Below are 14,045 nucleotides of genomic sequence, written 5' to 3' on the forward strand. Positions count from 1 at the left end.
GTATCACTGTGGACAAACAATATTGAACAAAAAGTGTGCATGTAGAAAATAGAAACATTTTATAATATTTTATAGAATATGCAGAGCAATGCCTTATTTTTTATGAATGTAAGTTATGAATAAAAGTACATAAATTATCTGTGGAAATGAGCTGCACAAAATTCAGGATTGAAGATTACCTCTGGGAAGGTTATGGAGGGGAGTGAAATACAATTTGGGAGAGCTTTTGTTTAGGGTTTTTTTTTTAACTGAAATAATTGTGGCAAAAGTTAAATTTGGTAAAGCCTGGCTGTGGGTACAGGGATGTCAAATATATTATTTTTATTTTGTCTATATCTGAAATATTTCATAATTATAAAAATATAAATATGAAAAGAAGTCTGTTGGTTTAGAAACCTGAATGGCTGACACCTGGCAAATAAAGTTGGTAGAAGTAAAAAAAGAAAATAGTCATACACTCAAAACCCTGTGATAGACCATAACGGAAAAGAATATAGAAAGAGAACATCTGTGTGTGTGTAAGCGAGTCACTGTGCTGTACAGCAGAGACTGATGCAACACTGGAAATCAACCACACCTCAATAAAAAAGAAAGAAAGAAAGAAAGAAAATAGCCATTAATGCCCAGGGAAAATTACTGCACAAGAAAGGAAGACAGGCCCACGAGACCCCAGCTCAGGCGTCAACTGCTCAGGCACGTGGACGAGCCCAGGGCTAGGGCAGGCGCTTCCCACGAGTGGGTGCGGGGCAGGCGAGGGCCCGGGGACACAGAGCCAGAGAGTGACTGAGACCCAAAGGAAAGGGGCAATAAAAACGCCGACCGGAGCTGTGGAAGCCGCACGAGAGACCTGGCCGAGGGCGGACGCCGTCGCTTCCCGCGAGTCTGGGGCGGCTGGCCTGTCTGCTGGCTCCCCACCCGAGCCGGGGCTCCTCCCAGGGCCCCCAGCCCACCCCGTCAGCCTCCTTACCTGCCCCGCCCCGGCCCCGAGCTGACCGCCTGTGTCCTCACTCCCCACCGCCCAGGCCTGGCCTGACCCCTCTCCACCCCACCTGGACCTCAACTCTCTGAGGCTTAGCCTCCACATCCTACCTCCTCTCGTGACCCCTAAACTTCCAGAAAGTCACTAAGCGACGGGGCTGAGCCCACTTTACTCAACTGCTTTCTGGACCCCGAACCGTGGTTCCACAGTGCGGGGCACCACGCGGGGGCCGGGACGCAGGGACGGCCACAGGCTCAACACACCTCGGCGACCGCCTACCTTTCGCTCCGTTATCCACCTCGTCCCCTGGAAGGCCCAGCCTTTTCTTCCCGAAGTCGGGTCCCACTGACTTCGGGGCTGCCCCGCGCAGCCCCTCAGGCCTCTTGTGGGCAAACAGCAAGGACGAGGATGAAGGCGAGGAGTCGGTGGCAGGGGCCGGGCCGTCCCCCAGCGGGTCAATGCTGCCCCCCGTCAGCCAGTGGGAGGAGGCTCTTCCCCCTGCAAACAAGCGTGACAGGCACGTCAGGGCAGCGGGGACACGCCACTCAAGAGCAGGGGCCGCCGCCTGGCAGCAGCGACCGAGACGGGAGCCGGCCAGGTCCCCGCGGGAAGACCCGGGCGGCGGGCTCCCGTGTCCTCAACGTGAGAAGCGGGAGACGTGTCACCTACTCCTAAGAACGATACTTTGTGTCTGCAACAAGGCACTAAGGTCCATGATTTCTAGCACCAGTGTCATAAAAGTTCCACACTAACTGTCCAAATCACTCCTATTTCTAGAACCAACAGAATGTGAAGAATTTACATAAAACCACTTGGGGATTTCACTCTACAACTTGCACTTTGCTGATCAAAGGAAAGAGCTGACTCATTTGAGAAAGGAAAGTTTAATGAACTACAAACACAGATGAATTTGGTTTAGCTCTGCTTTGCTTCTGAGGTAATAAGGGGTTTTAAACGTGATGCGCTAAACGAAACCAAAACATACACACGTCCTAAGACTTTTCCTGCTTTCTACAATCAGAAATAACCCTTTTCTTCCCTTTCTTCGCTGTGGTGGACACAGGACGCCCGTCGGACTCCACGCTTCTAAGCGCCCAGCATGCCTGCTGGCTAAGCGGCCATCCCCACCTCCACCCCCAGGACTGTCCCCACGGGACTCCTGCCCCCGCCCACCCCCCGAGTCTGCCCTCCAGGAACTCAGCCCCCCTCCTTCACGTCTTCTGGGGGGGGCCCTGCTGCCCCGACAGCCGGCGCCCCACGGCAGACACGTTACCTGCACTCTGTGTGGGTGTGAAGTCGAGCTGCTGCTGGGTGGCCCGGACCTGCCCGGCCAGCGCCCACCGAGCCGAGAGGGGCCCATCCTGCGTCCAGGTCTGGAGCGCACTCTGGGAGGCCTGGGTCTCCAGGAACATCGGAGTGAGGACCGCGCTCCGACAGCGCCAGTCAGGATCAATAGAATACTCCTGCACACGAGAGTTTCAGGTGAAGCAGGGCCCTTCTCAGCAACACGCAAATGTTTTATTTAAAATTTAACGGTCCCATCAGCGCATATGCACTATAGCTTCACGTGTCTCTGTGAGAAGTATCTGAAGACCCTTTTCAAACTGAGTTTTAATGGAACAGCTATCTGCCAACTAAACAAGCCCATCGGTACCAGGGAGGAAAAAACCCTTTCCCACTCCTCCACATTCTGCATCCAGAGGCTCACTCCCACCCTCAGGAAACGCCTCAGCTCCTCAGCACCCAGCCCCCACCCGGCGCCCAGCCCGCCAGGCGCTGGGGACACGGCGGGTGGCAGGGCGGGCTCTGTTCCAGGAGCTCTGAGTCAACGTGCAAATCGCCACCGGGACTGCTGGGCCGAGGCGCCAACAGGCATCTATGGGGGTGGTGGGAGGGGAGAGAGGAACAGCTCCGTGGAGGCTGAAGGGACGAGGGTGCGCTGCGTGCAGGGTGACGCACAGGCGGCGTCTCAGGAAGAATGTGAGTGGATTCCAAATAACATCAGGAAGCCAGCATGCTGGTCGCCAGGGCAACGCCGACCAGACCACAGCGAGACATCACCTCGCACCTGTCAGGATGGCTGTCATCAGAAGGGGGCCCTGTGCACTGCTGTTGGGGCTGTAAGCTGGTGCAGCCACTGTGGAAAACAGTGTGGAGCTTCCTCAGGAAACTAAAAATACAACTACCATACGATCCAGCAATTCCACGCATGCGTATTTATCCAAAGAGAACGAAAACACTAATTTGAAAAGATACAGGCACCCTGGGACTTCCCTGGTGGCACAGTGGTTAAGAATCCGCCGGCCAGTGCAGGGAACACGGGCTTGAGCCCTGGTCCGGAAAGACCCAACATGCCGTGGGGCAACTAAGCCCATGCGCCACAGCTACTGAGCCCGCGCGCCACAACTACTGAAGCCCACGGGCGTAGAGCCCGTGCTCCGCAACAAGAGAAACCACTGCAATGAGAAGCCCACGCACCACAACAAAGAGTAGGCCCTGCTCGCCTTAACTAGAGAAAACCCACACGCAGCAACAAAGACCCAATGCAGCAAAAAAAAAAAAAAAAAAAAAAAAACAGGCCCCTTCATAGCAGCACTATTTACAATAGCCTAGACATGGGAACAACCTAAGGGTCCATCGCCAGATGAATGGATAAAGTGGTGTACATACACACACACACACGGACACAGACACGCACACACACACACAATGGAATACTGCTCAGCCCTGAAAAACAATGACATCCTGCCATTTACCAACGACCTGGACGGACCTTGAAGGCTACATGAAATAAGTCAGAGAGAAAGACAAATACTGTACGGTCTTATTCATATGTAGAATCTGGAACAAAAAACAAACCAAGCTTATAGAAACAGAGAACAGACTGGTGGTGGCGAGGGGTAGGGGGTGGGAGAAATGGGTAAAGGGGGTCAAAAGGTACAAACCTCCAGTTATAAAAGAAGTAAGTCCTGGGGTGCAATGTACACATGGTGACTACTGTTAACAACACTGTGCTGCGTATTTGAAAGCTGCTGAGAGAGTAGAGCTTGCAAGTTCTCATCACAAGAAGAAAACGTGTAACTGGGAGGTGACGGATGTTAACCAGATTTATTGTGGTGATGACTTTGTAATACATACAAATACCAAATCATTGTACACCTGAAACTAATCCAATGCTATACGTCATTTATACCTCAATTAAAGAAAAAAGAAAGGCGTTTAACACTAGTGGACAATGTCTGCTGAGCAATAGGCAGAGAAAGCTCAGATCACAGGGGTAAGAGCTCACCTGAAACTCACACTCCGACAGAGGGTGCTCAAACATGGGACGGCGGAAGTCAGGGCTCATGCTGGTCATTTCAAGCAGAAAATCTGTCGCTAAACTTAAGAAGTGTACTTCTATCTTAGGAGAATATAAGGAATTTAGGGCCAGTAAGCGGTCCAAGGTGTTTGACGGCAACCTAGTTTCGTGGCTCCAGAAGTTCCGAATCATTAACCTGAAGGGCAGAGAGGAAAGAAGAGAAGGAGGCCTGTACGTGTGCCCGGCAGGGAAGGCATCTCCCCCCCACCGCCCAGAGCTCAACGCAGGGCAACCATTCGCAAAACTGTGTCAATAGGGTAAGCTGACTTACAAACAATGTATGTGCTGAAGGGGAGAAATATGCCAAAGTGTTAGCATTATTTAGCAAGAGGTGAGAAACTAGGTGATGTTATTCTCATCTCTCTTACCTGGGAAGTTTTCAAAGATGAGAATACAACATTAGATATTTTGAAACTGAGAAAACATTGAAAGAAATTACATATATAGTCTGTCATTGCCTTGCTAATAAGACAATTCACTCCAAAAGTTAGTGCTATACAGTATTCAAAACATAATATGAACATAAAATATTCAAACTATTATGGTTAAAAACCAGATTAGGCTTTATAATTTGTGAAGGTTTAAGAAATCCAAATACAATTTTTAAAAGCTTAATGAATTAAAAATTCCAGCACAGTTAAAAGTTAGTTGATATACAGAATCATACGAAAAAGTCTACACTGCTCCTTGTGCAACGTAATACAATTAGCCTCGGGGAGAACAACTGTCCTTCTCTCTGCGCATGTGGTTACACTGCAGCACATCCTCCAACGTCCAAGGTTTCGAACATGTCAACCGATACTGATACGTACAGTGAGATCTCACTCTGGGTTAAACAGGAAACAATAGCCCACTTTTTATTACAGATTCCTCATCTTGAAATGCTGTACGTCAGGGCACAGCAGAGAGAGTGTGAACCCACACCACTTTTTCAAGGCTTTTATGTTAAAGTAACATGTCAGGATTTTTAGGTCTTAATGTGATTTGAAATACATTTTTATTACACATTATGGAAGCAAGAGGCAGAGAAAACGCTGATACTGCAAATGTGCTTCCAACACCTCTGAAAGACCCCACACTGGCCAAGAACGAGACCCCCTGAGTGTGCCCGCCCAGCCCAGCTGTTGCAGGAGGGGCACATACTGAAGGCCGGGATTCTCGTCGGTCAATCCTTGGATCAACACGTCTTTCGCCAACTTGAATACTTCTTGGGAGTCATCATCTGCCTGGCTCTCTGGATCTCTGAGAAAAGTAACAAAATGACAAATCTACCGATGCTCCTTCTGTTGCTTTTGTTCAACCCCAAGAACACTGTCCAGAATTGAAGTAACAAAACCTGCCTCTTCCCGTGAACTTCCACCCACCCTCTGGCACCTGCACCCTGACATGGGCCCTTGGTGCGGCTGGGGGAACAGGGCCCCAGAGGCCCCATGAGGAGTGGCGTGGTCGCAGCCCCAAAGGAGGAAACATCCCAGCAGCCCCTTTCCTTAATCTTGTCAGACTGTAAAGGGATAACTATGGAAACAAGTTACACTTTCAGCTCAACCCATAATGCCACACTCTGAATATTTCCTACAGGTAACACAAAATCAATTAAGGTGAAGATATATTTCAATAAACTTGTTTCAATTATTAATGACATATTTTTAAATACTCTATCATTCATCTTAATCGTTCCAGAATGCTAAAAGGCACCCAAACAGTCCCCCGAAGAGAGCGCCGTAAACTGTCAGAGCGGAGCTCACCGGTAGTTGTCGTGAACCCACATGAGGATACTGTACATCTGCTCCCGGCACAGAGTGGAGGGGTGAGACAGGAACTCCGCCACAGGGCTCAGGAGTCCCCGGAGCTCCACGGGCTTCAATCTTGCCATCAGCTTGTAAATTATGTCCAAACACACTTTCTGTCTCTCGTCGTCTCTACAGTAAGAGAGATTTTTAAAAACACACAAATTCGACAGTTGTTACTACTAGACTTTCAGATATGACAGGTAACTTTTTCTTTTTTGTGCTGTTCTGTATTTCAAAATATGATATTAGGGCTTCCCTGGTGGCGCAGTGGTTGAGAGTCCGCCTGCCGATGCAGGGGACACGGGTTCGTGCCCTGGTCCGGGAAGATCCCACATGCCGCGGAGCGCCTGGGCCTGTGAGCCATGGCCGCTGAGCCTGCGCGTCCGGAGCCTGTGCTCCGCAACGGGAGAGGCCACAACAGTGAGAGGCCCACATGCCGCAAAAAAACAAACAAAAAAATATATACTATAGGTAATACTACACTTATATAAAAATTACATTCTTGAAAATAATTATCGCGGGCTAGATTATTAAAAGTAAATTAACAACGTGGTATCTTGCCTGGATCCTAGAATGGAAAAAGGACGTCAGTGAGGAAACTGCTGAATCCAAATAAAGTCCAGTCTTGTTAACAGAAACGTACTAATGTTAACTTCTTGGTTTTGACAAACTCACCGTGATTATGTAAGACGGGGAACCTGGGTGAAAGGTGTGTGGGAATCCTACGTACTATCTTTTACCTTTTCTGTAAAAATAAAATTATTCCAAAATAAAAAGTTCATTTTTAAAAACGTGGCAATGTCAAACAAAATGAGCTAAACAGAAAGGATGTTACGACTTTAAAAAATGGCTTCAAGTGCTAGTCACGCACTGGCATGTCAAGCGGGGGTTAAGTGCAGCCTGGGTCCTGACAGGGTGCACACCTGCTTCCTTGTGTGTCTTCCTCCTTAAATAAGCGCCAGCTGAATGCTCTATACACAGCAGATACTTAGTAAGCACTGAACGGAGAAAATCAGGACACAATGACACGGTTCATCACTATGTAAAAACGTGCATACAGGCAGGACGAGAAAAGACGCAATCGCAGAGGGAACACACACTTCGCGACAACCTACAAGTGCCTTGAGTGGAGGGGAACAGCTGAGCAAAGGGACGTTTTAGGAGCCAGCTGCATCCGAGGACGCACTCACCTGTGCCTCATGAGCTGCGTGAAACCCCTGCTCTCTAACTGCAGGTACAGGTCCGCCCTCTCGTCTGCACGACACAGCACCACCTCCAGGCAGAGCGTCTTCATCACGCCGTGGGCCCGCGGCAGCAGGAGAAGCACGGAGCTCATGAACCTGGGCAGCGAGCAAGGCCGGTGAGGAGAGGTGGCGCTGACCCCCCACCACCGCCCCCTATACCCTCCCCACCCCGAGGCAGGAGCAGGAAGGCGGCGCTGACCCCCACCTGTCGGCAAGAGGAGGGAAGTTCTTGGCGGCTCTGTTCAAGCACACGATAAATTTGTCCTCCGCCGTGTGCTGATGCTGCTTCAACTGCTTTACCACCATTTCACACACAGACTCCTCCAGCGTCTGAAAGATTAAGCTTTGTCTCAAATACACTCCAGGTGGGAACTTTGGTTAAGTACAGCGTCACAAGGTGGAGGCCCCGGGGAGCTCTGAGCACTGGGCACCTCCAGAGGCTCGGGGGCTGTGACCACACGCCAGGCATCAGAACGATCAAGATTATACTTCCTCTGACACCAGAACGCTGCCAGCAAGTCATCTGAGAAGCTGAATGAAAACCAGTGACTCAACGGTGCTTAGTGTTCACGTCTCTGGTCAAACCAGTTTCAGAGAACTCGAGCTGCACGCGCCCTGCCCATCCCCCTGCACCTGCCTTCCCCCACCACAGGTCCCCGGCTCCCCCAGAGCCTGTGCCCACCAGGGAGCAAGTGCCCAGCCATAGCACACGGGACCCTGACGGCATGGAACAACGAGGGAGCACAAGGGGTGCTCGGGACCGGAGCCCACGGTCCAGGGGCCAGGCTGGTCAGTGGTCAGAACACGAGTGACCCTACCTCTGTGTTCCACTCTGCTTTCCAAACTTCTACACTAAATCAATGCCATTTTATATTCAGAAAAGAACTATGTAAAACAAGAGGGTTTATCATTCCCATTAAGTTGAAATTTAAGTCATGAGAGATTAAGCCCGGGCTCTGACGTAATGTGCTCCACCCTTGGTGAAAATTAAGTGTATTATGTAAATTGAAACCCACCATTAAAGGACATTAGAATCATATGGTTACAAGATTGTGAATTTGAATACGTTTTTATTTGACAAAAATAGCTAGTAGTCCCGAAAATAAATTATAAGTGAAGTTTGACTTTCTTGGGCGGGGCGGGGCGTTCTATTTCCTTTTAGCTTAATTTAATTTTGCTCAATGTTCTAAATCCAAATAAATGCCTTACTGGTGAAATGGGCAGGGGTCCAATATACTGTGGGCGGCCTTGGTGCCCTCGGGACCCCCTGGCTTCTCCCAGGCTGCTCCTCGCCCTGGCTCCTTGCAGGAGGGGAGGGGACTGGAGACAGGAATTTGGGGACCACGAGCAAAGGCAGTTCTCAAGCCGTGAGGCCGGGGGAGAAGACACGGCAGCGACGGAGAAGGCAGAGTGTCCTGCAGGCAGTGACAAAGGGCCAAGGACTGGTGCAGCGTGCCGTCCTGGGCAGGCTGCAACCCGGCGTCTTGTCACCGTGGGGGACAGCTCTGCAGGCCCCAGCATGCTAAGCCACGGGAGACAGACACACGGTAGTAAGTTACAGCCTGCCATTTCCATACACGGCCCACGCGGTTCTACGCATGTCTTAATGATAACTTATGGAGAACGTGCGCCGTGCTTAGAGATGCAACCAGGCCCTTCTCACAGTCGTGCAGAGTGGGCAGGGCAGAGATGGAGAGCCCTTCCCTGAGAAGCCCTCTCCTACCCAACAGCTACATTACGTCCAAAAGTACAAGGGGAGGGCTCTATCCATTTACTTCCACAGCAAGGCTCTACCAGGGCAGTTTCTCCAAAAGGGACTCCTGAGGCCAAGTTCAGAGGAGTGAAAGCTGCTTACATACTCATATCCTGATTTTTACAATAAAAAGAAAGTTACCACCTTTACATGCTTTGCCAAGTTTCCAAGAGTCCGAAATAAAAAAATAATCACGTCTTTTTAAAAAACTGAGCACTGTACACAGTAGGAAAGAGAGTAAAATAGTAATAAATTCAGAATGTCCACTTTGGTTTCCTAGTGTAGAGGCTGCAGGTATCAAGGGCCATGTCAAGTCAAAACTGAAACAGAAGTATTTATATAAAAGTGCACAACGCGCTCACCTTTTCTCTCCCGGTAAGGTATCGAAGAATAAGCCCCAGAACTTCTGCGGCTGCTGCGTGCACCTCTTTATACTTGACAAACGACATGTTATTGACCAAAGGCTGGAAGTATCTACGACAAACGTAGAAAGTAAATAAGCATAACACCACCCATCCTGTTGTCTGACAGAAGCGTATCACGACTTTACTCCCCACGCCCAGGGACGAATGGCACCTGAACAGGGGGCCCAGGACACCTGTGCGGCTCCAGGTACAGACGCGCAGAAGCTCTGACACGGCCGTGGAGGCTCGGCCTGCCGGGCCGGCAGTGAAATCGGCTGCGGCCTGAGATCTGACCCTGTTAGAGGCGCCTATACCACAGAAGGACATGCAGAGACTCGGGGGTGGGGGTGGGGGTGCTCCCCAGCCTCATGACAGCAGGACGTGAGCTCAGAGAAGTCACTTGTCCAAAAGTTAACCACTTCCCGTTGACCCTGTGTTGGGCCGCACGTCCATCCGTGACACCAGGCGACCGGCGCCCCCGGTGCCGCAGAGGCTGACCCTGGAGGACCAACGAGAGAGCAAGAACTTCCAAAGAGACGGGAAACGTCGGCAGACATGAACTCGACCAAGCAGCCGGCTCTGCACGGACCCCAGCTCCTCTCTGTGCAGTTAGGACTGTCCTGCTAAAGCCCCTCCATGTGGACCCCCCCGGGCGATGAGGGGCTAGAGGCTGGAGGCTGCAGCGGTGGCAGAGCCACAGCAAAGGGCAGCAGGGCCCGGCCACCTGCTTCGTGGTCATGACCCTGACGTGAATGCTCTCCAGAGCTCATGCTGCTTTCAGGAATCAAGGGTAAAAATGTCACTTTAGAAAATAACAAAAAGAGCTAACACTTTGTCTACCAAAACTACGTGAAAAAATTACACTAATTTTTGAAAACTCACTTCCCTCATTCACTCCACTAACATATTTCTTCGAAATATTTTTAACATGGGTCCGAGTCCTTAAATTTACCAACATAAAACAATATTCCACTCTCCAGTCCGGTTCAGGTACACTTTAACCAAAAAAGGAAACCAAAAACGCGATACTTACTTTACACTTTCTATGCCACATTTTGGGTCGTATGGAGGCAAGTCATTGGCCATTACAATGCCTAATAACTGAATTCCTATGGAATTGTCTTTAGAATTAGGATCTTTACCGGAAAACTTTTCAAACATTAACCTGAAACGTGAGCACAAAGGAACAGTATAACTTGTCACACATAAGAAGCCGGAAGACAAACATAAAACATCCTGTGGCTGATTTTCAGGGTAAGAAACACTTCTCCTTTTCCCACCCTCTGTTCACACCCAGGTGACTCTGCCTTTGCAACACAGGCACTAAGGACTAATTACCATCCAATTACTGGTCCTAATCTCCCCTCGGTTGACAGTAAAACCTTTCGGCAGTTTTGGTTTGCCTCAGGTTGTGCCCGGCACGAATCACCCCTGGGGGGCAGTGAAGGGCAGGGCAAACCCCACACCTGCAGACGATGGCCGCCCAGAGGTGCTTCTAGTAAGGAACGCGGAGCCTGCGTTCATTAGTGGCAAGATTCCACCTACCTGTAAATTCCACTTCGGATCACATTCCTCCTTCTACCCGTTCAAGTAATTTTCACTGTAATCATCGCACACAACGTGCTAGGTGTAAAAGATCTTTAAACGATATTGCAAAATCTAGTAAATTTATACCTGTAAGGGATGGATAAACAATCCTTCCAGCACTCAACAAGCGTCTTTATAATTTCAAGGTTATGTCGAAACACAGCTCTTTTTTGATGAAAAACGTGTTTCATTAGAAAATGAAGCAATCGATTTGCTAACACTTCATCTTTGGGGACCCCCTAAAAAGGTATAGAAATTCTATGTAAATAGGTAGCACTGCATTCTGGGAAAGCATTTTTTGACCAGAAAATCGATTTATAAAAGAAAGCTGGCATTCAATGAGGAGTCAGCTTCGTGGTTAAAAGCCACCTGTGCAACTGTAACTCGAAGGCTTTACCTAGCGGGCCTCCACCCAGCAGGCGGAGAGGCTGCCAGGGCCCTGCAGCACCCCTGCCCCCGCCAGACACTCGTACCCTCCCCAGGGCCTCTGCTGGGACCTCCCAACGAGGAGGGAGGGGACCCTGAAGATGCCCCCCCCACTGCATTCCTCCCAACCCAAGGGTCCCACCAAACTGCTGGAGCCTTTCCTCTGGGGCTCCCTCTACCATGAGATGACACCCACATCTGTGCTGGCCCCCTGACCCTTGACCGGGGAGGCTGTTCCATGGGGTACACGGAATGGGTGTCAGGGGGAGGGAAGACGCACTTCCTCTGGTTTCAGCCTCTTGCTCAGACTATTGCAACGAGTGGTGAAAGGTTCACTGTGACTTTCACCTTGGCTGGTGCTCTAATCAGTTATCCTGACACCTGGCAGCTCACTCTCCTAGCCCAGCTGAACGCCTGACATCTGAATCAACCTCTTCCAATGGCTCCTCAGTTAGACTTGGTTTGCTGCGAAATGAGACGGGCACATCCCGACACAAACACATGGGACAGCTCCGTGGACGCATGTTATGTTTAATTAGGGCCACATCCCAGGACATCTTTCCATGAGAGCTCTGGACACTATTAGTGCTGATGTCTTTAAGCCAGCGGGCAGAGCTCCAGCACACAGACCCACACTGTGTCAGGACTGGCCGGTGCCCTTCTCCAGGGGCACTTCCTTAGCAATCTCAGCCATCACAGGCCACCGTCACACTCTGGGAGTAGGGAGGCTGGCAAGACGAATGCCAGAGGCTCATGACCTCAGTCAGAGGAGGCGTTTTCAGAACCTCACAGCCAGGGTCTACAGACGTTTATTTTACACGTACTTTTAATAAACCAATGATCAGTTTCCAAGTTCCTAGCAAGTTAAAGCAATAAGCAAAACAGCACAAACACCTGATAGCTTAAAACTAAAAGCAAGGCTGGAGGAATTAACGAAAGCAGACCAAACAAGACACAACTGAGGCAGTAAAACGAGGCCGCCTGGGACAGCAGCAGAGCAGACGGGCGTGATCCAGGCTGGAAACACTGAGGACGGACAGGAGCCTGGATCACGTCCAGCGCTGCTCAGGGAGAGGACACCAAAGACGCATCTGCTCTCACCACAGGAGTTGCTACTCCCGTCCACGAAAGAACTGTGGCCACGATCTCAACCACCATGTAGTGGATCCCGCCCCCAACGTTGTTTTCAGAGACCACCAGCTGCAGCAGGGGGCCGATCCAGTGCTTCGCGTGAGGCCGGAAGACCTAGGTGAGAGTTCAAAGGTCACATGTCACAGGAAACATTACGACTCGACCTAATTTCAAAACACGTGTAAATGCCAAGTACGCTGCTTAATTCGATTAGATTCTCAGCTGAAGTTTTTCCTCATGGGTCCTGAAACCACAGCTCAAAGGAAACGGATTCTTATTGATCTGCTCTTTGCTTAAAACCCTTCTGCTATACCTACACTCGGAGAAATAAAAACGAAGGCATTCTACACCAACCTCTCCCCATCTGAGCAACATGCAGCCCTGGAGGATCCTACTTTTACCGGCTGCAAATGCACAGGGTAAATTAGAAAGGACAATATAAAAATTAGGTGCGTGAGGCTAATTTGTTTTTTCATTTATTCCCATAATGCTGCAGAAGTCATTCTGCTAACATACCACACATGCCCAGGATCTCTGAAATCCAAAGCATCTCCATACGCTAAATTCCACTTAATCTATTTCAGAAATTGCAGACTGACGTGTAACTCAGACTGTCAACTTTCTTCCCCTCTGCCACCTTCTTTTCCAAATGTTTTCTCATCTACTCTCACAGCTTAAATCTGTGTGGCCGCAAATCGTTTCTGATCATGTACTCCGTAGGTTAAAAACAAGTTTACACTCTCCACGTATGTCTACTGGCTTATTTATAAATTTTAAATATAAACTTCTTTCCTATATTATTAAACTGTAAGAAAAGGATAAATTTAAGGCTCAAGCTTTAGAAACAGCTGTGAACACAAGTTCTCATCTTTCGTTCCACAGGACAATGGGCCCCCGCTGTTCCCGAGCTCTGGGAGTGTGCGATGCTGCAGGGCCACCTGCAGTGATTCCAGAGGCACCTCATGCCACACGTGTGAGCACAGCTCAGCAGCCCCCTTATCGAACCAAAACCCAGACACCAGCTCCCTTCTGTCAGCCATCAAGTTAGCACCTACAGCAGCACCAGCTGGAAATCATGTGTGAACCCCAAGTACTGTGGGCTGAACTGTGAGCCCCAAAAGGATGCCGAGGTCCTCCTAACTCCCTGTATCTGTAAATGTGACCTTATTTAGAAACGGGGTCTTGGAAGATCGTCGAGTTAAAAAGAAAGTCATCAGGGTGGGCCTTAACCCTAAGTAACAGTGTCTTTATGAAAAGGGAAACTTTTACACATGAGGCAGGTGTGCACACCGAGGGAGAAGACCACCCACAGGCCAAGAGATGCCCGCGGCCCCTCGTGGCTGGGAGAGGCCCAGTCACAGCTTCAGCAG

General features: G+C 49.8%; 1 protein-coding gene across 2 annotated transcripts in view; it reads right to left on the reverse strand.

The window, feature by feature from the left end:
- The window catches only part of PRKDC (protein kinase, DNA-activated, catalytic subunit), a 156,162-nt gene that overhangs the window by 46,265 nt on the left and 95,852 nt on the right, over positions 1-14,045 (reverse strand). For both annotated transcript variants that reach the window (XM_007464010.1, XM_007464009.1), the window contains exons 49-59: positions 12,646-12,789; positions 11,206-11,357; positions 10,565-10,696; positions 9,490-9,601; positions 7,580-7,704; positions 7,321-7,470; positions 6,086-6,259; positions 5,484-5,582; positions 4,269-4,476; positions 2,253-2,442; positions 1,259-1,477 (exon numbers count right to left, since the gene is read on the reverse strand). In XM_007464010.1, the coding sequence (XP_007464072.1) occupies positions 1,259-1,477; positions 2,253-2,442; positions 4,269-4,476; positions 5,484-5,582; positions 6,086-6,259; positions 7,321-7,470; positions 7,580-7,704; positions 9,490-9,601; positions 10,565-10,696; positions 11,206-11,357; positions 12,646-12,789 (1,705 nt within the window). The remainder of the gene's footprint in view (positions 1-1,258; positions 1,478-2,252; positions 2,443-4,268; positions 4,477-5,483; positions 5,583-6,085; positions 6,260-7,320; positions 7,471-7,579; positions 7,705-9,489; positions 9,602-10,564; positions 10,697-11,205; positions 11,358-12,645; positions 12,790-14,045) is intronic.

Source organism: Lipotes vexillifer, unplaced genomic scaffold (assembly GCF_000442215.2).
Source record: "Lipotes vexillifer unplaced genomic scaffold, Lipotes_vexillifer_v1.1 scaffold69, whole genome shotgun sequence".
Lineage (NCBI taxonomy): Eukaryota > Metazoa > Chordata > Mammalia > Artiodactyla > Lipotidae > Lipotes > Lipotes vexillifer.